The following is a 25607-nucleotide window of genomic DNA, read 5'->3' as shown; positions in this document are numbered from 1 at the left end:
ATAATTCCATATATGTTTTTTCATAGTTTTAATGTATTTGGTATTAACCTACAGTGTTTCAAATAATTTAAGTAAATACTAACCCTTGAATGAGAAAGTGTTTCCAAACTTTTGACTGATAGTGTATATATTCAATCTTCAAGTATTTATGTATTGCCGTTTCACTGTTTTCAACTAAATATATGGTTAAAATGATTTGCAAACCATCAAAATTGTTTATTTTGTCAACAGTTAAAGCATCCCAAATCTTTTCATATAGGGGTTGTAGATAATCTTCCTGAAAACATGAATAAAATTGTTTTTTTCCCCCTTGGTGTTGCTTGCACAACATGCCTGTATTTTGGGTTTAGGCCCAAAATACATTGCTGATCTGCCATCTCGACCTCTGAGGTCATCAGGTACTGGTCTGCTCTCAGTACCTAGAGTCAGAACGAAACATGGTGAAGCAGCGTTTAGTCATTATGCACCACATATCTGGAATAAACTCCCTGAAAACTGTAGGTCCGCTCCAACTCTCACCTCTTTTAAATCAAAGATTAAGACCTTTTTTTATTAGCCACTGCCTTCCTATATTAGATTATTTTAGCTCACTTAAAATGCTCATTTTAAATTTACTTTTAATATATTTCTAATTATCCTTTTCTTTTCTGTTGTATTATATTAAACACCAGCACTACAACGTCCCGTTAATCAGCTGTTCTCATCTTTCATTCCACTGCATGGCAGTTACTATGTGAATTGGTACATTCACAAATAACTATTGAATCTGAATCGCACTGTTCTTCATACTGTGTATGTTTGTTTAAATAACCTGGTGAAATTTTATCCATGCAATAACATACCTATCTATTTATCAGAAAGAAGTTTACATAGTGTGTATACATCTGTAATGTTTTTCATATTTTACTTTATTTTATTTTATTCTATTTAATTTTATTTTATTCTACTTTATTTTATTTTATTCTATTTTTTTTCTATTCTATTTTACCTCTGTCATTGCTATTATTATTATTATTGTTATTATATTTTTTTAACTATGTTAGTATATTGTTGTATTCCCCTGTCCCATGTTATAAGCTGCTGTAACAAAAGAATTTCACCCAATGAGGGACAAATAAAGTATATCTTATTTTATCTTATATTTGTCATTTTAATTGTGCTCTTTTATGCTTGTCTGAATATTTCCAGTGGTTTTAATGTTTTAATGCAAAGCACATTGAGTTGCCCTCGTGTATGAAATGTGCCATACAAATAAAGTTGCCTTGCCTTGCCTTCCCTTCAACACACACAAATGTGATAATGCCTTAGTGGTGTTATTGTTGACCGTGGCTTATCATGTATATTCAAAGCCCACAGTCACATGTTTCACGAATGACAGCTGTGAGTGAACACGGGAAACTATATTGGAGTGAGACCTCTCTTCCTCTTCCCTCTCTCTTCCTCTCTTTCTGTTATCGCTAAGCCCAGGCAGCTCATTAGCATAAAATGTGTGTCAGTAGGGCAGCGTGAGCTCACATGCCATGCGCACATGCTGTTGAGCTTTAACCAGCATTCCAATGTCGAACGAGCCCAATGTGCCGTCTCCACGCGGGGCTCTCGGCCAATGAAAAAGTGCGAAAGAGTAAAAAAGAGTGGGGGCACGTAGAGAGGAGGTGGGTGAAATGTTTTCAGAGAGCGTGACAGAAAGAGGAAAGGAGGGGTAGAGAGGAAGAGAGAGAGAGTCATCCCTGATACACATCAACAAACAGGCGGTTGACGGGACACACAAAAGAGAGGAGAAAAAAACCGGTCACATTTTTCAGGCACCTGAAAACGTGCTGGTTATTTTAAGACGCGTGTTGCTTATTGATGAGTGGGGAGTGTTTAAACTACTTCCACTCCGGTCATGTTTTAATAGTGACTGTACATGGCAAGCAGTTGCATACTCTAGGACCTCTGCAATTTAGAGAAGCCTCATTCAGTGACTCCTTACCATTTGCTTGGTAGCTTTCACAGAGAGAGAGAGAAGACGAAGAGCTGTGTTGCCGTGTAACACTTTGGAAGATATTTTTGGATCAAATTGAGATTTGTTCCAGTTTCCTTTTAATAATAGCCTTTTCGATTTATTTCGTCTTCGCTGGTTGGGATTCCTTGAGACCCCAATGCCCTGTGCACACTCCTGCTGGTCTAATTTTTTGGATACCCTCTTTATGCCTTGGCAGTTCATGACTCTTTCACCTATATCAACGAAACTCCTCGGCAAGCAAAGGCAGTCAATCCAGCAATAAGCATCCACAGTTAAACAACACGGAGCAACTGAACAACGACCGATTTGGAATCATGGAGAATAGTCCTGGTGGTGAGTAAGATTTTTACTGTACTACATTGATTTTGAAGTATGATTACAATTGATGTGATGGAAGAGATATAAGCAATGTTGCATTATGAGGGGAGATGCCTTTGCACTGTTTTATATTGGATATTTGGGCAATAGCCAGAACATATATGAGTTGAATCTAAAGATGTATCAGCTAATTGATGTACATGTATCATGTACATAACCTAAAGGAAACCAGTGATGTATTAAAATAATTTACTTGCTTCAATGCATGCCATTTAAACACTATCTGGTGCATGTATGTTGCAAAGAAAGAACACATTCGTCTACCTTGTTCTGTTATTTATTCATTTTTAAGATTTGTAAGCTCTGCTCTTGCTTAAGTTTAAGTTTCAACCCTTATGTGTTGCTTTTGGGGCTCCTCATTGTTGGACCCCAGCTTAGACATGATATATAATTGTGGGTGTAAAATGACATGCATTTAGGTGCAATTCAGCTGTGTTACAAATGGCAACATGCCAAGTGCCTCTGGGCTGCAGACATGTGAGTGTTTTGAGTCAGTGAGCTGTACGGGGAGGGAAGTCCTCTCTCATCAATCTTTGTGGTGGACTTCCGATTCTCTGCATGTAAACAGACTCACGCTCAAAACCCCGAACGCCCCCTGACCGGGCACGTTGTCGCACTGTACAGTCGAGAATCCCGCTTATCACTTCTTTGATTGTCCCTTTTCTCTTGTAAGTGGATTTCATGTAGGCTACAGGGTGTGTTTAAATTCAGAGGCAACTGATAGAATATCCCGAGGCATCCACTAAGGGTTGTAGTGTGTCGTTAGTTTCATTTTTTTCAGCGTGTGAGTCATTACACTTGGCTATGTGTCATATCTGAGGCGCAGCTTTTTCCCAAACACATGTGAGTATGTCAAGGAGCAGTCACGCCCACTGGGTCAAAAACAAGTAACTAATGCCAAGTTTTTTCTGACTGGCCATGACCGGAAGAAACCGTGCTCCCCTCTGAGTCAGAGTCCAGTTCAAGCCCATTTACCGGAACCCGAACCAAAGAATATTGACTAAGATAAATGTACAATTCCTCTTTTATTTCATAGCTCAGTCAATCAATTCGATCATATTTTAATTCATACTACGACACCCCTGTAGAACTGAGTAGACATGGACCAAACCAGCCCTAGGTTACTACAGCCTGATTTATCACTAGTCTGTAGTCTTCTAGTCGAATATATATATAGGTCAAGAGAGCAATTAATAGTAATTAATAATATATTATGGCAATCAATGACACCAGCCCCTAGCAGGCTTTTATATGAGCAAGCCCCTCCATCTTTATTTATAACAACATAGTTCATAGATCTTGCATCTAAGAGATAGTGTGTGATATCAGAAAATAAAACCTCCTTGAATAGTATATGATTGCTTAGGTCTTTGTGTCAATTGCAACTGCTTTCCCACTAGTGCACCCTGGGTAATAACCGTCGTGATGATATTCAGAATCATGCGCCTGAATTTCAATACGCAGTTACCCCGCCCCGAGCTGACAGCACGTGTATACAGCCTCAGTATCCACGTGCTGCGCTTGATTCCCAAGTAGCCCGCCCCCCTTCGGTCGCTCCCATCCACCGCGTGCACTCTGCTCGCGCTCAGCTCGCACGGGGATTCCTCTTTATTTGCGGATAGCTTGGTCAGTGGGTCAGAGGGGTTTAGCAGTGTTTTCTCTCCTTCTGGTAGCTGTAACTGGTTTAAAATGTTTACATGTTATTACAGGGGGACATATTAAACGTGTTGTATTTATTTTTTGGTGTGTGAAGGAATTATTAACCTACATTTGGCATCTTTAACCTTTTTTTAAGGAGGGGGGGGGGCATGAATAACACACTGTTGTTATTTTGCCCCTATATCACCACTGTTTATTATAGTGGTGGTACTGTTGCAGCAATAAAACAATAAGCTTTTACTTTTTTTTATACATTTTATCATAATAAAACAATTTCAATTCAACATGAATTAGCTGTAGGAGTTTTGAATGGGTGTACATGTATTTAGTTTTTCTGTTTTGATTTATGGGGAACATTTTTTGCAGGACTGGATGAAGAAACATTAACACAGTCCTACATTTTTCAATTTCCTTTTTCAAATAATAAAATTGACAGGAGTACAAACATTCTTCAATACCTCTGTTATTGGTTTTCTAATGAGCAGGGCTGCTTTATAGTCTTATCTCAATGCTGTTAATGTAACCAGTAGACAGGGAGATGACACTGTGACCTTGAGTAAGGATGAAGGACAGGTAGTGTTTCTATTCAAGGATTGAGTATGACCAACTTCTTCTGGTCTATCATATATGTCTGTATGAACCCACAGCTGTAAAACTTTGAATGTCCAAAGTGGAACAACATACAAGGGAATCATTAATGTTTAGCAATAAAAAAAATGTTGGCTCATGTGACAAAAAGCATAATTTTCCCTCTGTTGCCTTCAGAGAAAAGTCCTCCTATATAGATCCTCAGAACATAGACACATGACATGCAGCCCAGCTGTTTCACGTGCAGAGGGGCTTACTGCTCATGCACAGTTGTATATGTTCACATGAGAGTACAGACTAGCTGTAGATCAGAGGGGGTGTCTCCGCCCCAGACATTATAGGACCATGGTGTCTATAGTTTCCTTACATGCATGCATGCCCAGACACGAGGGGGGAAGTCATGGCAAAAAGGAGGGGCGATTGAGTGTTTTGTTTATGCTGGAGCTCATATGGCTGTGTGTATCCACAGGTCACATGTTGTAACCTGTGCAGGGATGATATTCCCAGTGCACGTTCTGGCACCTAGTCAAACCAGATTCCAGGAAATGCTTACGAGTAGAAAGAAATAGGGAATGCTTTTATGCCACGGGGTTGGAGAATGTGGGTGTGGAGTTCATGTGTCAGACGGGTGTGACCCAGTCCTCTGCAGGTGACACACATGTCTAATAAAGCTTTATCTCTCTCCAACAAACACACCAGTGACTTGCACATGCAACATTTGTGTGTGAGGTCAAGTCACCGTCTGACGCTAGAGCTCAACCACACACAGGCCATTAGGCTTAGCGTACCTTGCATTCAGTGTTGACACGTGTGAGCAGTGGAATTAAGGAGGCACTTAGAGATACACAGAAATGCAGCACGTGTTTTCTCAAGGAGAGAAAGCACAAGAGCCGAGGGAGGCTTTTTCTGCGATGAGTCAAGGTCCTTGAGAGGAAATGAGCACAGAATGACAGAGTAGGAAGTCCAAGGGTATTGTCAGAGATAACACTGCCACTACAGTTAGACAAATCATTTACCTTACTTATACTGCAGCTGTCCAACTAAGGCTTGCTGCTCAGTTTATCTGTCCAATAGTAACCTAGAAGGTGCAATTATGATCATCATGATATGAGCTCTGATTGTGAATGAAGATTGTGATGCATGGAATTTCTTCACATAGACAACATTTTAGTTGGCAGGCTGTTATGCTCCAGTGCTGAGATACCTGGCACAGTGATCTAATAGCAAATAAAGGAGGGCCAACTTTGGAGGGAAAACACTAGGAACCTAAATTAGCAGAAATGTAGGATTTTGCAGTAAAAGAATAATGTTATCCTAAAAACTGGAAAATTATATTTTGGTGGGTTTTCATTTTGTGATAAAAAAAAAATATAAAAATGTTCTAAATATATAATTAAAAAACTCAAGTAAATCATATTAATGTGTCAAAATAATGGCCCCCTGCACAGTTTCTCATGTGATAGGCAAAGACTTGAGGTAACTGTGCCCCACTTGCTTCCCCCTGTGTCTGTAGTCACATCATTAAAGCAGCTCTCTATTCCAAACGTGATCAGCCCCAGCGCTTGTTATTATACTGCTGCTGTTGTCTACACGGGACTGCGCAAAGAGCCTTGTGAGCCGGGCGGGAACTGTGTCAAGAGTCCATGTGAGCTCCCGGTCAGGTGGCTGGCGGATAGATGGGTCTGTAGGCCCGCAGCCAGAGAGGGGAGGGGAGGAGGGAGGGAGGGGAGGAGGAAGGGAGGGAGGCGGAGGTAGGAGGGGAGGCGGGTGGAGAAAAAGGGGAGGAGACAGAGGAGGAAAGACTCATGCTCAAAGCAGGCAGGCAGCTGGCTGGCTCAGCCTGCACGTGAGGGGCAGTCTCTCATATTGAAAGAAAAGAATACTGCCTTCAAAACAAGGGGGTGGTTCGGGGGGGTGGTTTAGGGGTAATAGGGCATTTCCGACTTGATGTGACAGCCAAAACAAAAGGTTGTTTATAACCTGCAATAACAGTTATTGTGAATGACTTAGTCATTTTATGATGCACATGTTATGGTATACCATGGAGATTTACTATTTTTTAGTCATTTATCAATGTGATACAATTTAGAGGTTTGTATTACAATTTGGGACAGAGTATTTGATTAGATTATGAGATTTATACAAACCTGGGTGTGGGTGCTGGTTCAAGCAATAGATACGTCTATTCATCTTGCCTGGTCTTTGTGTTCAGAGTTTTTTATATTCACATAACACTCTTCAACTGGGCATCCTGCCCATTGGCATACAAAGCTTTTGTACAGATATCCAGGTCAGAGCTGCAGTTTCTCTAGCTGACATTTTTTCTCAATAACTCATCAGATCAAGTATATGTGGTCCTAACATGATCAGGGGTTGTGTGAGTGTGTTAAAGTCTGCCAAGTAAGCTCAGTGAATCAAAGTGGAGCATTGCTCAACGCTTGCACTCCCACTCACATGTGAACACCGACCTAGTTGAAGATGGGTGAACTGAGTTCTTCCCTCTCTCTGTTCCTCCAGGTGGTGTTATCCTGTACGCTGGCTCATCCGGCAGTGCCAGCCCGAGCCCTGGCAGCCCTTCAAGTGGATACCAGACCCAGTCACCCTCCTCCCATTCGCAGCCCTCATCCCCAGAGAGCTCCTCCTTTCAGGAGATCGGGGCCCTGAAGCAGAGGGGGGAACGCAGGAGAAGAACTCCTTCCCCAAGAATGGTCTTCCAGTTCCCTGAAGTGAACAATGCTCCAGTTGCCCAGTTAACCACTGTATCATCTGCGACCTACAACCACCCAACAGTGGCCAAAAGACCATGTGGTTTCACTGGCACTTTCACCAGTAAGTACCCCTCACTCCCCTCCATGTTTACCTGCTGGCCCTTTGTTGTTGTATGTCCTTTCTGACATTGGATTTGTGCCTCTTTCATAGAAACCGGAGGTATGGTGCTACTGTGTAAGGTGTGTGGAGACATTGCATCTGGGTTCCATTATGGCGTACATGCCTGCGAGGGCTGCAAGGTATGTGCAAACAAAGATAGTATTAAATCATGTTTTTGTATTCAGAAGGTTAAATCACTTACACTCCGACAAAAATATACTCTTCTAACTCCTTATCCTTTTGTACCTTATCCAGGGTTTCTTCAGACGCAGCATTCAGCAGAATATCCACTACAAGATGTGTGTGAAGAATGAGAAGTGTCTCATCATGCGCATGAACCGAAACCGATGCCAGCACTGCCGCTTTAAGAAGTGTCTCTCAGTGGGAATGTCCAGAGATGGTGAGAGACGTGTTAAATCTTTGAGAAAATATTCACACATATTTAACCAGGACTTAGTTTTTCTTTCTAAGGGTAGTGGAAAAGATTTAGTCATAATGAGTATACAGGGTTGAATAAGATGTCTTAAGTCACATTTAATACCTGGTTTGGGTTTCAACAACAAAATAAAGTTGCTAAGCAGGTCTCACTCCTCCTCACAGAACTTTCTTTCTGTACTCATTTTATTTCACTGTTGTTCCCTCCTGTCCTCCTCTCTCTGTGCCCTGCTGTTTGATTTATGGCAAGAGGAGCTATGGAGTCCCAGTAGTCATCATTCACAGAGAAACTGTGACAAATCTAGTTTATTTTGGGAATTTAGGGCACAAAGTTGTTGATTACTCCATATGCTCACCAAGATTTAGAATCGTACCCTTTCTATTTTTTTCCTACGCCCTGACATTTACAAACATTAATATTATTCTGCCGTGCTAATCACTGATACCTACAGAGCTCGAGTTGAAATTAAAGTATTACTAACACAGTTAATCTTCTCCCTTACATTAGTTCACTGCAGGACTCTAATCTCTCGGGATGTGAGGAACTAGGTGATAATAAATCATGGTTTTTATGGAGCTAACAATTTTAGCTGACCCAAAAAAGCCAAAATGCGGGGCAGCAAACTCATCTCTTAATTTATCTGGTCACAGGAGGCCAACGGCATGCTTTGACATATTTTAATTATCTGAATGTGAAGAAAAAATGAAAGTTATAAAAAGAAATATTCTACCTAAGCCAAGAATATTACTTTTTGAGACCCACAAAGCCACTTTTCCTTTTCACATCCCGTCTTTGACTGGAAAACATCATCCCTGCTCACAGATTTGCATTTGATCATCCAATCTTTTTTTTCCTTCCCTTCACCTCTTCTACCTGCATCGCTCTTTAGTTTTGACCTTTCCACTTCTCAATGTGTTACTTTGCTAATGACATCATATTCAGCTCTGTCGACCCAGTGACCTACTTCCACTGAAAAAAAGAGTGAGCGAGCGCTCAACGTCAAGACAGAAAGAGAGAAAGAGGGAGCAACTGAGGGAGGTGATATAGCGTGCAGCGGGCTATAAATAGGGCTGTCAGTGAAGGTGCGGCATTGAAAAAAGGGGGAAGGGAGGCTTGTAAAGGCTGAAGAAGAGGAGGATGAGGCCATCAGATGAGATGAAGGCTTAAATGTCTGAATTGCGGTGAAACAGCTGTGATAGAGAACAGTCACAGACAGTGTCGAGGTCTCTGGATTAGTAATCCCTATAGAGATTATAGCTTGAGTGTCATCAGTAGTGTCCATATTGAAACAAGAGGTGGTGTTTTTCTGCGTTGTTTGAATGTGTGATCAATCTTGAATGTCCTGAGTGTTTTGCTGCCAATAAGACTCTGGCAGTGATATCAAAGCTCAATGCCAGTAAGTGCTAACAGAGAATTCTCTCTTCTGCTCCCTTCAGCTGTGCGTTTTGGGCGTATTCCCAAGCGGGAGAAGCAGAGACTACTGGATGAGATGCAGAGCTACATGAACAGCCTCAACGAATCAGCTTCCATGGACATGGAGGTGTCCTCCCCTCCTGACGCCCCCTGTAGTCCCCTGAATCAGACGAACGAAGGAGCAGGCTCCATATCGCAGTCTTACCGCAACAATTTCATTGACGAGAAACCTCCCAAGATGGCCGCCGGCATCAGCAATAGCAATGTAGGCACTTCCACCTTCCAGAACAGTACGGGACAAGAAGCTACCCTGTCACATTCGGCGACCCAGACTCAGCACGCAGCTCAGGCAGAGCAGGCAAATGTCGCATCGGGCTACCACGTCTCCATAACCTGCCCTGTAGCCCCCAACAACAACAACAACAACAACAATGAGAACTCCAGCAACATAGACAACGCCAAGTACAGCTTCTCCTCCAATCAGAATCGGTGCCCCTACAGTGGAAGTCAATCATCTCAGGCCTACTCAGCCAATCAAAGCAGCTACACAGCCAGAGATTCCCACAACCAAAGCCCTTGCCCCTGGAAGCTAAATGGAGGAGCTAAAGTTCTGGTGAGACTTTTTTTTCATATCAAGTATCTGAATATGAATCGATTGAAGTCAATAAAAGGTCCCTAACACTTCCTTTCCTGTTCTTTCTCTCCAGGCGTGTCCTCTCAATTCCTGTCCAGTCGCTCCTGCCAGTCGCTCCAGTCAGGAGGTGTGGGAGTCTTTCTCCCAGTGTTTCACCCCTGCTGTTAAAGAAGTAGTGGAGTTTGCAAAGAGCATCCCAGGCTTCCAGACTCTCAGCCAGCATGATCAGGTCATGCTGCTCAAATCAGGCACTTTCCAGGTACATGCAGTTTAATATATATATAGTTTAATATTTTGGTGGGAACAGTTGGGGTTTTCTTTCCTTCTTCTCTCATCCATATTCTGAGGCTGACCTGGTCTTGTTGTGTCCTCAGGTTCTGATGGTGAGATTCTGCTCACTGTTTGACCCCAAGGAGAGGACGGTGACCTTCCTCAATGGGCAGACATACTCCCTGGCATCCCTGAGGGCTCTCGGCATGGGCTCCCTACTCGATGCCATGTTTGAGTTCAGTGAAAAGCTCGGATCTATGGGTCTGGAGCCGGACGAGATGGCACTTTTCATGGCTGTTGTACTGGTTTCAGCAGGTAAGATGCTTACTCATACTCATATACGTACACAAGCGCAGACTGTAAACACACTTTGCCCATCTAACCTGAATTTCTCCTTCCTTCATCCAGATCGTGCTGGTATCGTAGAAGTGGGAGCAGTAGAGCAGCTGCAGGAGAACCTCATAAAAGCCCTGCGTTCCATTATCACCAGTCGCCGTCCAGATGACAGCACTCTCTTTCCAAAGCTGCTGCTGCGTCTGCCGGACCTGCGCACCTTGAACAACCACCACTCTGACAAGCTGTTAGCTTTCCGCATTGATCCTTGAGCTCAAACAGCTAAAGCTAACTGAGGTGTCTGCTTTGGGGGAATTCCCTGCTCCCATGCAAGCCTGGCCTGCCACATTGAGCACACTGGCCTATGCATGATGGACAGTTGTTGTGGAAGCTGTGCCAAGTCCGATTGCTGCGAAAGCAGCAAACTGGGAAAAGAAATCGGTGAAGGACGTAGGCACAGTAGGAGTTGGAGGCTCCTGCACTCAAACTGATTCCTCCTCCTCCTCCTCCTCCAGTTGAATCCAGGTTTGCTAAACAAAAAACCTGGACTGTGTTCTTCCTTGAGTTTTTTCAAGTAAACATGAGACCACCAAGTCATCACCTCTCCCTCCTGAGGTTTGTCAAACCGAGTTGTCAGCTTTTGTTCTGAAGACCAAAAAGAAGAAAAAGCCTGCTGTTCCTCACTAGACTTTATCCTCCTCTCCCAGTTCACAAAGCTAACAAGAGGGAAGCACATACTCCAGCCCAGAGAAACAGAAAGATGTGCGAACATTGACCAACAATGATTTACAAAGCTAAATTCATACTACATTGTGTAAAGGGCACTTTCCATACATAAAGAAGACCTCTTGAATCAATATTTTACATAGCAATAGAAATATCTAATAAGCAGTTGGAAAGACAGTTTGTGTGAACCCTGGTGAAATGAAATAAGCTATTTTCACAAAATGTCACTCTGTGGGAAATCTCTGAAAACCATCGGTGATTGAGAAGTGTATAACATTTTTCAGAAATGAGAGTAAGCTGCATTGTCTTTGTATGCAGTAATCAGGGAGAAATTATCGGTCATTTTAGACCGCTATGAGGGGTTATGTGTTTCAATGTTTTGTTGTATATTTTGTATATAACCTTTATTCTTGGTTCTTGATAGTTTGCAGATTATTGGATATGTAAATGAAGTTAGTGTTGAATTATTGTATAATGTCACGAATAATAGATTGCTATACAGAAAGAAGCATTTGAATTATGCTCAGAGTATAAACTTTTTATTTGAAGATATATAATTGAAATAAATGTATTGTCAACTGACTGCATCACCTTGTGAATATTTTGTAAATGTTTTATGGCAACACCATAGAGTATCATTATTAAAATAACAATATACAACATTTATTTCTTTGTGCTCCTTTCTTCCATTTTCCTCCTTAATGTGATGCTACAGACGGCATCGCCAAGACAGCATTCTATGGAGCTGTAGCCTAGCAACAGAAGCAATGAGCCAATCGTGCTCCAGGGTTGAGAGCCATTGGGGGCTTCATTACCGACAAGGAACACCACTTGATTTTTGAGTGTGTGATAAGAAGTAAATTAAATTTCAAAGAGCATCAAAACACAAAGTGATGCTCTTCGCCACTTCTAGATTAAAGAAAAATGGCAGCTGTTGGGAGAAATACTGTCAGCTGAGATATTGGATGGAATATAATACATTATGACAGCAGGAACACATAGACTGGAGGTTACACAGGGACATGGTATGTTAATTTACCCAGAGTTTGATAGTCAAGGTGTCAGACAACACATGAAATAGCTCTCATCATTGTTATCACAACAGCATGGTCTGTGAAAAACATATTAGTTTTAATGTTTGGGAACACTTTCAATAAACAGCAACTCTGACCTTCAGAGGTCGCAATATATCGTCAACCTGTTTTTGATTCATACACTTGGGACACCTTCAATTCTGCTCATAACAGACAAGCACATTTACTTTAAAATAAACATGAAAAGTAAGGACTGAAGCTAATATTAGTACTCTCAAGGGTATTATTGAATTGACAGCTCTCCATCCGTTGTGTATATTAAAAATGAAACATTCAAGAGAATCTCCTCATAGGTTTAGCAGGAGAAAAATATTAACAATGTGTAGTTTAAATTCAGAAATAGGATAAAAGGATTAAATTCCCTTCACATCTGGCAATGCTTTTGCAGCATACTGTCTCTAATCAATAGTATGAATGGAGGTGTCGGGAAATAGACACAAAATGGTATCTATACAAAGTTGCCCACTGCCCTCCATTTTTTTTTTTTTTTAACTCAGCCAACTTCTTTTCTTCCTGCAGCATTTTAAAAAAAAACAGTCTCTGCTGCAGCAGCGCACAACCAGTGTTCTAGTCATTTCTATGAAACATATAGTGATCTCCTTGTGCCACCTGCTGGACAAAACCAAAATAATAAGAACTTATTTTCGCTACGGCAAAATTATGTGCAAACAGACTAAGACTATTTCTGAATCCATTTCCAGTTATTTCGAAATCAATGGTACCAACTTTGAAAATACAACCCAGCCCAGCTTGTCATTGTTTAACAGTACCCCTCACATTTATCTGGAAAGGGGTCTGATTTCAGATGCTTATTATGAATATTTGAATCACTATTGGAAAAACACCCTTCACCCCATGTATGTTAAATATCTGATCCAGAAGTTTGGATAATATATCAATTTATATTTATATTTATGTATCAAATCAGCAGATAGAGTTTTTGAATTAAACAAAAAAAAAAAAAAAGACGTAATTTTTTTTTGTTAACCCTATCAAAAAAATGTCAGATGAGAAGGGTGAGGTTCGTATTTAGAAGTAAATGTGGATCATGTGTTGTAACAAAACATCCTCTCACTCTCAGTTCAGTATCAATATCAAACATGTGTATTGTTGCTCATTAGTTTTTCCTGCAATTCAAAGGTCTGCTTTACCTCCCTGACCAAAGCAAAGGAGAAGGTATCATCATTTAAAGCATAATAACTTCTTAAATATGTCTGGAATACATTTTTCATTAAAAAATAAAAGCACATTTTCTTATTCACTGATGCCACCTGGTGGCTTCAATCATGAAGTACATGTTGAGATGCTGGTACAGGAAGAACACGTACCTCAAATTTGACTGCGGTTTTATCTGAGTGTCTTCTTAATATAATAATAATAATAATAATAATAATAATAATAATAATAATAATAATAATAATAATAATAATAATCCATTTTATTTAAAGTGCCTTTATAAGCACCCAAGGAAACTTTACAGAGAGGATAAAACACAATAAAAACAACACATTAAATTAAATAAAAACAACAAGCAAAGTAACACCAAATTAAAATGAGGCAGTGAAGTTAAACAGAGAATGCGGATTGGAACAGATGAGTTTTGAGTTTTGATTTGAATAGGGGAAGTGAATCAATGTTACGGGTGTCTGGTGGGAGTGAGTTCCAGAGTAGTCGCTCTGCTCCCCATGGTGCTGAGACAGGCAGGGGGCACAGAGAGGTGGAGGGAGGAGGAAGACCTAAAGGGAGCGAGAGGGGGTGACAATGTGGAGGAGATCAGACAGATACAGGGGGGTGAGGTTGTGAATGGCCTTAAAAATATACAGGAGGATTTTGAAGTTGATTCTGAATTTGACCCGGAGCCAGTGGAGCTGCTGGAGGACGAGGGTGATATGGTGAAAGGAGGAGGTTCTGGAAATGATGCGGGCTGCAGAGTTCTGAACCAGTTGAAGCTTATGGAGGGATTAGTGAGGGACACCGAATCAATTCTTCAATCATGAAATAAAAATAGGTATTTCATAAGTAAAAAACTAAATAGATTTGATGCTTTTTTAAAAGATTGAGTTGTTCTTCATTCACTAAATCCATCACAGGAGAGGATGTTCTGGACAGCTTCCCTAATGTTCCTTCAAAAGTGAGATGGACACAGACACTGACTCATGGTAATTGGTGATAAAATATATAATAGATTTTCACTTACCGAAAAACACAAACATCTTATGTTTCTTCTTCTGTCCGGTTTTGTAAACTGCACACATATCATCAGTTTGGTATTGACATTAAAAACTTCCCAAAGGCACCTTCAACACAAACAGTTGGGAGGTAAGGTGAAGTGACAGAGCAGGCTGAGGTTACACATGGCTGACAGTGAGAAGCCCCTATCTATCCTCACAGTGTAAACAAGGGTACTTAAAAGTAGCTGCTGAAAAGTATTGGAAATCTTTAAAAAGGCCTTATAAACAGGAGCACTAACCAGACATGTATCCATCATTCTATTTCTTCATCCAGAACATCTTAGAAAATGACATAATTTAATTCATATACTGAAAGTTGCAGAAGCCCAAAACAAACTTAGAGATAGGCTTATCTTACCTTTAGCGTGAGCATTGACATCATGGTCTATCACATAGACCAGCTTTTATTCTTGACTGCTGGAAATGTGTGTAATTATCTTAAAAAATACAAGCAAGCTACTACCACAAGACAAGAAAAATTAGTCAAGCTTTAGTTCTCTCATGGCCGCAAACTGGGTATAATTAGTTCTGTCTTTACTACCAGGAGCTGTACCTGTGAAGAGTCGCTATTTGTGTTTGTGCAGCCCGTGTAATTCAATTCATAGTTTTCAGTCACGTGACCAGCAAGGAAGCCTGGAGGGCAAAAAAGACCGTGGTAAAATGACAACCTCAATTGCATACTCTACGGAGCTGCATTACTGGTGTCCTAATGTCCCATGATCTCTTCAGGAGACCTGAAGAGAAAGTTAAGGAAAGTCATGACCCTTCAACAGTATCAGCTACACTTCATTCGCTTCAAGCAGCTAGGCCTTGCCAGTACATCACGTGGGTGATGTAAACATAACCTACATCTCAACAAGAATCCTTCCCTTTACACCGCCACCAGGATAGTAATTAAGTTAAGTAAATTTACAAATATTTACAAAACTAGTGACATGGTGAAAAATGTGCACAGACTTGTAGCATAGTATAAAACAATGTACAGAACATAGAATAGCTAACTCTGGCTTGACAGTTTTTGTTTTGCATGGCCCCTGTCAAATAAACAAATAAATAAATAAACTGTTGAGGAAGCGCTCATGGAAAGCTGTGAAAACCGTACTCTGTATATATTTCAACACTATATTTAATGCGTGACATTAGGAGAGCTTGTACCAGGAGCTGTGTGTTGCATGTTAACAGTCTGGGTCTGATCTCTCTGAAGTTGTACAGGGCATATTGGCATGACTTATCTAATATCAATTACAAATAAAGCAGAATGCCAGTGACCAATGAATAGTATTTTGGCTTGAAATGCCCATCCCTAATATTTAGAAGAGGAGGGAACCAAACATGGATCCTCAAGACAACCCTGTTGATAAGCCATGTGGTTTCGACAGTCCTCTTCTCCACAATACTCTAAAAGATCTCCCTGTGAGGTAGGATATGGAACAGTGGAGGGCAGATCCTCAGACACCAAGCTTAGAGTGTGGAGAGGAGGATTTGGTGGTTCACTGGGTCAAAGGTAGCAGACAGCACCAGCAGCAATATAATGGAAAACGTTCCTGTTACATATAGAAGTGCCGTTTCAGTTGAGTTGCCCTGCTCAAAGCCGGCCTGATTTGGGTCAAATAGGTTGCTGCTATGCAGAGTCCCAGAGACCTGATTAAAGACTGTGTGCTCAAGAATAGTATGACGCCATTTGTGGAATAGCTCGAGGAAGTTGTGAAGACAGTGAACTGATTGAAGAAGTGATCTAACAGGGGAAGTGGCATGACCATCACATTTGCTATGGAACAATTCTGAGTGAAGATTAAATCAAGAGGAGTGGTGTTACAGATCACAGCTGATCTGGGATTTGTTTGGATCACCCCTCACAGTTTGGTCTGTGGGTAATGTACAGTAGATGAAAAGTGTACCATAAAATCAATGAACTGCTTTGAAATCCCTGTGCAAAAGAAGGCATTGTCAAGTAGAGCTTGTATTCACTATGTGGGTGACTGGTCACTCGGGGGTGGAAGGCAACGAAAGAGCGGACAGACTAGCGAAAGAGGCTCTGCGTAAAGACTCAGTGGAGTTCGAGGTATTGATGGGAAGGTGTGAGTGGCACAGTATCTGTAAGGAATCATTAGAGGAGCGGTGGCAGAAAGAGTGGACAGAAGAAAAAAGAAGGAGGCAGTACTTCTCTGTACAGCCATCTATTAAATGGAAAAGGACGGGGTTAAAGACTGGGCGGAGGGATGAGGTGGTCTTAACCAGGCTTAAACTGGGGCACTGTGGGCTGGCCCAGTACCTTAAAATCATAGGGAAACACCCTGATGGGCTATGTCAGTGTGGGACGCCCGAAACAGTGCAGCATGTACTCTTTTCTTGTGTAAGGTATGGGCATGAAAGGCTGATTCTGTACAGAGAATTGTCGGACCTGGAGGTCTCTCCCTTTTCCTGTAGAACCATATTTGCCGCTGGTGCGCAGGCTCCGCTAGTTTGTCGGGCGGTGCTACGGTTCTTAAAATCAACTGGGCTATATGCCAGACTGTAAGTAGGTGCTAGACCTAGCCTGTGGAGGGCAGCATTACACTCCCCAGTGTACAGCCTGCCGGAATCCCATTAGAGGAAGAAGAAGAAGAAAAATATGTAAGCTTTTTTTCTTTTGAAATATATTTTTGCGGAAGTGTTAGGGGGACTTTTACCTAGAGATGGGTTGTGAACATTGATATTTCATTGTGTATCAAATGCTGCTTTTCTCCTTTTTATCTCAGTGTCTGCATTCTTTATACTGGTTCAAGCTGGTTGTTATGGGTGATAACAATCAGAAAGCATCAGTATTGTGTCGACCTGCTGTTAAACCAAACAAGCTGTGTTTTAAAGCACTATTTATTTATTTTTTTTACACTTTTTATTTAATAGTTTTCAATATATAATGCAGAGTGACAAAACTCATACATACAAAAAAACAAGAAAAAACAAAGACGTGACAGAATGTTTGCATTAGCATGAATAAGTTTGCTTATAATATGCATATGACTACCTTCTGTAAATAAACAATTCATTTTTAACTCATCCATGAGTATAGGGTTTGATGCCTAATGCAGAAACACATTTTAAAGAAAATGTACAAAGAAAAATATCTACAATGTCAACAAAAAAAAGTAAAAGCATACAACAAATTTAATCAGATTTTATTTAGGACTGGAAATGTATTTATCATATATATATATATATATATATATATATATATATATATTTCCCCCCTTTAGTTTTTCTTGTGTTCTTCACCGTCTGTTTGTAGCTCAAATTCAATGCTCAAGCACTCACACATTTGTCATTCATCTCTCTTCTATGTATCCCTCTCGTTTTCCAACTCATTGTAACAAAGAGGCAAATAACTATCAAAGACACTCTGACACATTGTGACAACCAACCCCATCATAGGGATGGTTGTCACACACTATGGGGTTGGTTATCACACACTATGGGGTTGGTTGTCACACACTACGGGGTTGGTTGTCACACACTATGGGGTTGGTCGTCACAATGGTATTTCAATGGGAAAAATCTTTTAAAAAAGGCAAGAAGGCAGAACTAAATTTGAAAGTTTAATTGCACTGACAAGTGATAGGCCTTCATAACTTAATGCATTTTAACATAAAATGAGCAAGGAACATGAACAGGAAACACATCTTTAGGCCAGCCTATATAACAACATAAAGAACAAAACAAATAGGCCGAACAATAATGGCCGACTCAGCTAGGCTACATGCAGTCATTGTCTGAGTGACAGTGATGGTAAATGTAGGGTCTGCGCACTCCAACTAATTTCACCATGCATGATTTTGCCAACATAGGGGTTGGTTGTTACATGTGACAACCAACCCCAAAGAGAATGTGACGACCAACCCCAACTGGAATTTTTTGTTAGCATCAAGGCTAACAACCATCTAACAACTCCTTAGCTAACTAATAAAAATCTAAACTATAGCTTTCCCCTCACACTTTGTAAGGGTAACACTTATTCTGTTATAAACCCATCGTTTAAAAGCCTAGAAGAAAAATACTGAGGAGCTGAATATTTACAATTTGACATGAAAAACACAAAAAGTCCTCTCACCTCAAGTTCAGCTGTCTTACTCAAGAGAAGACTATTTCCGTGAGCTCTGATTCTAATTCTGGAAATGTCCATACCCCAAATTGAGAGTCAGGGCCTTCTGGTGGCGAGATATAACAAGTGTGCCAACCAATCGTGTGACAACCAACCCCGTTCTGCCCTATGTATATTAAGTCTAAAAAAATTGTCAGTTACATATCAGATTTCTTCAGCAGTCCTGTGTCATGCTGTGTTTACATCTTGTTGGCCTCCTGGTCTGTCAGCTTAAATGAATATTCGTAAAAGTAGATCAAAGGTGGGTGTTGTTAGTAAATCTCATTATTTAGGTTATGTGAGTGCTCCATAATGTTCTTAACTTTAATCTCATTAGTCTGATGTACCTGTGACTAAAAAAAGTCCCTTACACAAAAACATGTCATCTCTTCTATAGATAACTACAGAGCAGCCAGAAATAGACGACCCAAAGTTGCTTTGTCGAACTGTTACAATGTACATTAATACAGATAGAAATGCACAAGGCAAACATTTGATAATAGATTTGACTTGAAGGAGGGTAAAAGGTATGAATCATAAATACTTTTCATTAAACAACAAAGTTATGTTTAGTAAACATGTAAGTTTGAATAAACAAAAGTAAATAGGCAGGTTTTATGGTTTTATTTCCATCATAATTGAATGATTTATAAGCTAATCAGACATTTCTAACATATCTATGACCCTCTTTTTGCCCATAAATTGGAACAAAATATTTATGTAATTCATATGTAATTCAGGTATGTAAGTGCTGTGAGTCATTCTGGAGAGCACTAGGATGATTAACAGTCCTCTAACACTGTTGACAGGTTTTGTACCAGTAGAAAGAATCATAAATGGCACCCCCATTTAGAGACAACAGTGGTGCGGTCTGGCTTCATCTCAGTGTGTTGGACTACCTGGACTTTGCTAGAATGTCCTTGTTGGACGGATGATAGGGGTGGCCTGGGATCAGGGTTAGAGAGAGATTAACCACATGGAGTCCTTTAAAGCTTCAGTGTAATCCGCATGCGGGGAGATAAATTCAGAGCAACAACTACTCTAGAGACAGCATTTGTGCTTGCAGTGTTTCCCACCACGAACCTGATCAAACAAGAAAAGAGGAGCTGAGGTTTCTTCTTCCTGTAAAAACACTGGATTTACAGGACTACCTACGAGAGTGTTATATTTGATCTGTGGTTTGAGAAGAGTCTTTATCATCTACAGAAAGCAACATTAAGGAGAAATCATGAAGAAGGGAAAGGTACGTTTTTTACTTTCCAGCCTTATGAGTACACTTTGGAATATTTTGTAGGAATTTATCTACAAAGTTCCATAACATTTAATGTTATTTCTTGGGTATGTTTTTATTCTGTAATGGATTAAAACAATCAAAAGAAATGAACAAAACAAACACAAAAAGAAGACAATTCACTAAGGTTTTATGTCTTTTAATGAATGTGAAGAAGTCTCTCAAATGAACATGGGTCTCTGTGTATTTCTGCTTTAGTGTTATCAACAATGGCTCTAAAAAAGATGGAGGCCCATAACATCTTTCTTAATCCTGTGAACTGATGAAACACAAAAGCAGTTTTGTAGAGAAATCCAAGTATTATTACACACAGCAATAAATGAGATCTTGTAAAGTAAACATAATTTGTGTGATGCATTTTGAAAGCAATGGAAAGACATTTGTTTTTGAATAAATCTAATTATAATGACCCTACTAACCCGACTTCTATCCCAGCAGGTGATTGATGACAATGAGCCACCTACTTATCAGGAGGCGACAGCAGGTAAATGACTAATCTCTTTGTGATTGACGTATTTGATCAGCTATAATTGCAAAAACATTGGCTCATTTTCTTTAAGTTCTTCTAAATCATTTCCATTTCTGGTCTTGTTAAAAAGCACTTGGTGAACAAGGGATTGTTTTTCTGATTACAGCATTCAGTGTTTGTATTTTTGCAGTTTCATCGCTTCACTTCTCAAAATGTCTTCTCAAAATTGTGTCTCATCATCACACATGTTAAAAGGAATTAACCATTAAACACAGACATGTTGGTATCATTCAAACCTGCTTCTCCTATCCTGACTTCATTTGTCAGATTTTGCAGAGTCAATGTAAGTTTTAATCTCACATCTTCTTGATCGTCCACCAGGCTATGGCGAGATGGAGGCCCAGTTTGCCTGGGACGACAAGACCGTCCGGCGGAGCTTCATCAGGAAGGTAAAATGGGTTTTAAGCGAGACATAAACACAGACACACCATCACAGTGACAACAACTTTTTCTGACACGTTGTATGTCATCCTGTAGGTCTACGCCATTCTCATGGTCCAGCTGCTTGTGACAGTGGGAATTGTGGCTTTATTCTCATTTTGGTACGAATGCGCTTGTTCTTGTAGCTCATATCTATCACCATTCATAAATCAAGTGAGTTTTTAGCGATGACCTAATGTTTTGTATTTTGTCTCTACAGTGCACCAGTAAGGTTTTATATCCAGACTCATCCTGGCTTATACATGGCATCTTAGTAAGTATTATTAGATAAAAACTCCCAATACAGTGTTGCCTTCTTCTGTTACTTTATTTATTAAAGCTGTATCATTTTTCCCTTCTTCAACAGTTTAATGTTCTTTGCTACATACATTGCACTGTCCTGCTGTGGGGAACTGAGGTAAGCTGTTGCTGCAATATACCAGCCAAAAGAAACCACTAAAAGACGAAGAAAACACCATTGCTGTACGAAGGTGTGATAATAAGTTGACGTTTTTTCCTTAACAGGAGGCAGTTTCCTTGGAATATCATTCTCTTAGTCCTCTTTGTGAGTATCCAATCCAATCCATTTTATTTATACTGCATATTTTAAAAACAACAAGGTTACCAAAGTGCTGCACAACAAATACAAACAGTAGAAATGAATAATAGTAAAATATAAAATACAGTAAATTAAAAGACAAACAGAGACCAACATAAACTCTCATGCTGTGTTAAAAGCCAGGGAGTAAAAGTGAGTTTTAAAGGCGTGATTTAAAAGTATCCAGGGTGGGGGGGGGGGCATTTTGACTTAGGTATGTAGCTCATTCCACAGTTTAGGAGCTACCACTGAAAAAGCTTGGTCACCCCGTGGCTTTTGTCGGCTGTTTGGCACGACGAGACGCATCTGATCAGCTGACCTCAGTGCTCTGGAGGGGGCGTAGACATGTATGAGGTCAGAGATGTACTGAGGTGCCAGACCATGTAGTGACTTAAAAACAAACATTCAAATCTTAAGATTTATTCTAAAATGGACAGGGAGCCAGTGGAGGGATGCAAGAACGAGGCTGATATGTTCATGCTTGCGGGTTCCTGTTAAAAGGCGAGCAGCCGTGCTTTGGACTACCTGTAAGCGAGCGAGGGAGGCCTCGTTAATGCCAGTGTGAAGTGCATTGCAGTCGTCCAAACGGGTCGAGATAAAATACTGGATCAAGCACTCAAAATCATTAAAAGATACAACAGATAAAATTTTGGATAAAAGCCTCAGATGCTAAAAACTGGTTTAAATGACTGAGTTTGTTTATCAAGTTTAAAATCACTGTCCATTTTGACGCCAAGGTTTGTGACTATGGGTTTTACATAAGTCTGCAGGGAACCCATGTCTATAGTAGAGACACCACTGGCTTGACTGGGTCCAAACACCATGACCTCAGTTTTATCTTCATTTAAGTTGAAAAAGTTAAAAGCCATCCATGCCTTGATATCCTTCAGACAATCTAGTAGAGGTATCAGGGAGCTCTTATCATTTCTCTTTAGCGGCAGGTAGATTTGGGAGTCGTCTGCATAAAAATATGCTCACCGTGAAAACACAAAACCAAAGACATTATACTCTTTACCATTATACTTAGGATACATGCTAACTGTGGTAACATGTTTTTTTTTATTCCCATCAGACTTTGAGCATGGCCTTCATGATGGGATTTGTGTCAAGGTAAATATAACAGTTTGTATTTGGCTGTCTGAGGTAAATTTTCAGAGTCAAAGCCTCTGCAATAAATGTCACTGTCTTCTTTTTGTCCCTCCAGCTTTTACAACACCAAGTCAGTGGTTCTGTGTCTGGGAATTACATCTGTGGTGTGTCTTTCCGTCACCATCTTCAGCTTCCAGAGCAAGGTGAGAAGAGCAGCTTAAAAACTGAACTTTTTAACTGCTCTCAAACCACCAATCAGACATTCTAGGTAAACATTAAACTAATCCATCATCTGCCTTCTTTGCTTTTCTTTTCAATAACTGCAGATTGACGTCACATCCTATCAAGGCGTCCTGTTTTCGTTGTGCATTGTCATGCTTCTCTGTGCCATCACCATCTCCATTGTTGTCCCATTTGGATACGTAAGTCACACCCTTCTAGAAGCCACCTAAAGTAGTTAGCTAAACAGTATTTGCAGCTTAATGCCTTAGGTGCTGTTGACTGTATTTGGGTATGTAAGGGTGGATTAGCCTCATGGATAATCTAGCAGTGCACTGTGCTGTCTTTCTTCAATTAGCATCCTGCTCTCCTTCTTATCTGTGTTTTGTAATGCCTTTTATTTTCAACCACAGGTTCCTTGGTTACATGCCATTTACGCTGTGTTAGGAGCCATTCTTTTTACTCTGGTAAGCGGTAGACACATTGTAAACATCTAAACCTTCATCATACATAAAGATATATTTCTGTTTTCTTTCATTGTTATTCTACCATTTTCTCCCTTTGTCTCTCTCTTTGCTACAGTTCCTCGCATTTGACACTCAGATGCTACTTGGGAACAAGCGCCACAGTTTAAATCCAGAGGAATACATCTTTGCTACCCTCAGCATCTACCTGGATATTATCTACCTGTTCAGCTTCTTATTACAGATCATGGGTGGAGGCCGCGATTGAAAACATGTACATCAGTCCCTCAGTTGCTATCTTGACTCTTAGAAACTCAACTTGGATTTTTTACCCTCTTGAAAAAGAAGACATAAGGGCTTCACTGAATCACCATTTTGAAGTTGTGTCACTTTTCTTTGAAGTGAGAGCAGTGTGTTTATTTTTGGTGAGTGGTTGTGTAATCTTATCCATATAATCCTGCTGCTGGTTTTGTCACTGTGCCCTGTCATAGCTCAAACTAACCCAGAACCACGCTGTAAGATTTTACTGTGGTCATTCCTGTCGACTTGTTTTGATATTAATGAGGTGTCTACTGTGAATCCCACCTGAAAGTGTGTGTTTAAACACTCATAGGTTGATAACACGCCAAAAACAGTTGAGGGGTAATAGACCTGATACGTTTTCCGTTGCTGCACCATTTTGTTAATCCATTATGGAGCCAAAAATGGGAATATTCAGGAAATTTGCACTTTTTTAGTTTCAGCAGGGACTGATTCAAACTTTCCTAGACAAGATACAATGTATTTTATATTTGTTTCTAATGCATGTCATCATAGACAACACTTTTAATAATTTACCGCATATATCGTCACCCTATTAAAAATAATGGCCTAAGTCATTTTTTTAAGTTTTTGGGAAAACACAAAAAACCTTACCAAATGCAGAGCATATGATATTTATTAATCATTTCAATCAAAAAGGCCTTGACAGTGGATGACTGTTGACATACATAGAACATTGTGTGTCAATTATGTAACATTAAAGAATAAAGTGACTTAGGCCAATTTTCAAACATTCTAGTATGACTTAGGTAACTTTAAACCTGGCTTAAACTGCCCTTTCATTCCATAGTGCAAACTCAAAACTGAAATTACACTGAGTTAAATTAAACAACTGTCAGGTAAATCAAATTGGCCAGGAGGCAGTCCCTTTCCTCACTTCTCCAGGTCTTCTTTGCTGGCTTTTTATTGAACTTAACCCATTTCCAACATCCAGTTTTGACAACTTTTTGAAACCTGACTATTAACTGTCCTTTAATTCCATAAAGCAACCTCAGAACGTAAATAACTCTAACCTGAATTGAACAAATGTCAGGTCGATAGTAAACCTTATCACTCACCGGTAGATACTGATTCAAGAATCATGTTTAGGGCTTCTTCTGCACTATAGATTCTGTTGCTTCTTGAAGCAGCTGCCATCATGAAAGCTTGTTAAATTGCCCAAGTCAGGCGTTTTATCCTAAGGAATCAAACATTTTGACTTAGGAGAAGAATAAAGCGGCCCAAGTCACCCTACAGGGGTGTCCAAAGTACGGCCCGGGGGCCAATTGCGGCCCCAGGTCCATTTATTTATGGCCCCAAGCTTCCATCTTAAATTGTGTTATTTATAGCAAAGAAATTAATCACAGTTTCTTTCTACAAACAAAACTAAAGTCAATCCAGAAACGTCTCAAAAAGCTTCATATGGACTACCTGTCTAAAGCCAAAGCTCTGGGAATTCTGCAAGACAGCAATAAAGAAGAAACACAAGGACTCTTAAAGTTGACAAGTTTTCAAATTAATGTTTTTTATCATGATGTGAAAATGTTCTTGATGAACACTAAAACTTCAGAAGACACAAAAGAGGACACAAGACAAGATCAAATTATGAAATTGTACAGAAAAGGCAAAATTTGGTGCATCAAAAATGCTCAGAACTCAGGAAAATAATTATTTTGTTCTTAAAATGTTGCCTGCTTGTCAGAAAGGTCTAAAAAACCACATAAAAAAGAAGTGTGATGAAATCTAGATCATGATCCTGCCATAGGAAAATAATGATACAATATTTTTCCCACATTGCTCGACCCTAATGAGAAACATTTTCCTCCAGAAGATGATAACGTTTGCTCATGTGTACATGGCTTGTGGAGAACTGAGGACTACCTAGTTACTGATTTATTGAGACAAAATTTAAAATGATTGTTATTAAATGAATATTTCATATATA

The 25607-nt window shown here is 40.0% G+C and overlaps 2 protein-coding genes across 2 annotated transcripts; both read left to right on the top strand.

Moving 5' to 3' along the window:
- Positions 1–1505: 1505 nt before the first annotated feature.
- LOC117815117 (nuclear receptor subfamily 1 group D member 1-like) lies at positions 1506–11974 on the top strand. Its single transcript, XM_034686807.1, has 8 exons — positions 1506–2338; positions 7148–7459; positions 7550–7638; positions 7754–7898; positions 9371–9960; positions 10055–10240; positions 10356–10566; positions 10660–11974. Exons 1-8 carry the CDS (start codon positions 2320–2322, stop codon positions 10854–10856), a joined length of 1749 nt encoding a protein of 582 aa, XP_034542698.1. The 5' UTR covers positions 1506–2319; the 3' UTR covers positions 10857–11974.
- An 8474-nt stretch (positions 11975–20448) lies between these two features.
- On the top strand, positions 20449–24890 carry faim2b (Fas apoptotic inhibitory molecule 2b). Its single transcript, XM_034686822.1, has 11 exons — positions 20449–20527; positions 20894–20961; positions 21050–21114; positions 21213–21266; positions 21360–21410; positions 21518–21557; positions 22663–22700; positions 22795–22882; positions 23006–23101; positions 23312–23365; positions 23481–24890. The coding sequence occupies exons 1-11, from the start codon at positions 20449–20451 to the stop codon at positions 23628–23630; spliced, it is 783 nt and encodes a 260-aa protein (XP_034542713.1). The 3' UTR covers positions 23631–24890.
- Positions 24891–25607: the final 717 nt, after the last annotated feature.

The sequence above is a fragment of the Notolabrus celidotus genome, chromosome 1 (assembly GCF_009762535.1).
Source record: "Notolabrus celidotus isolate fNotCel1 chromosome 1, fNotCel1.pri, whole genome shotgun sequence".
NCBI classification, from domain to species: Eukaryota; Metazoa; Chordata; class Actinopteri; order Labriformes; family Labridae; genus Notolabrus; species Notolabrus celidotus.
The sequence above is the reverse complement of the archived record's forward strand: the minus strand, read 5'-3'. Positions and strand labels throughout refer to the sequence as shown.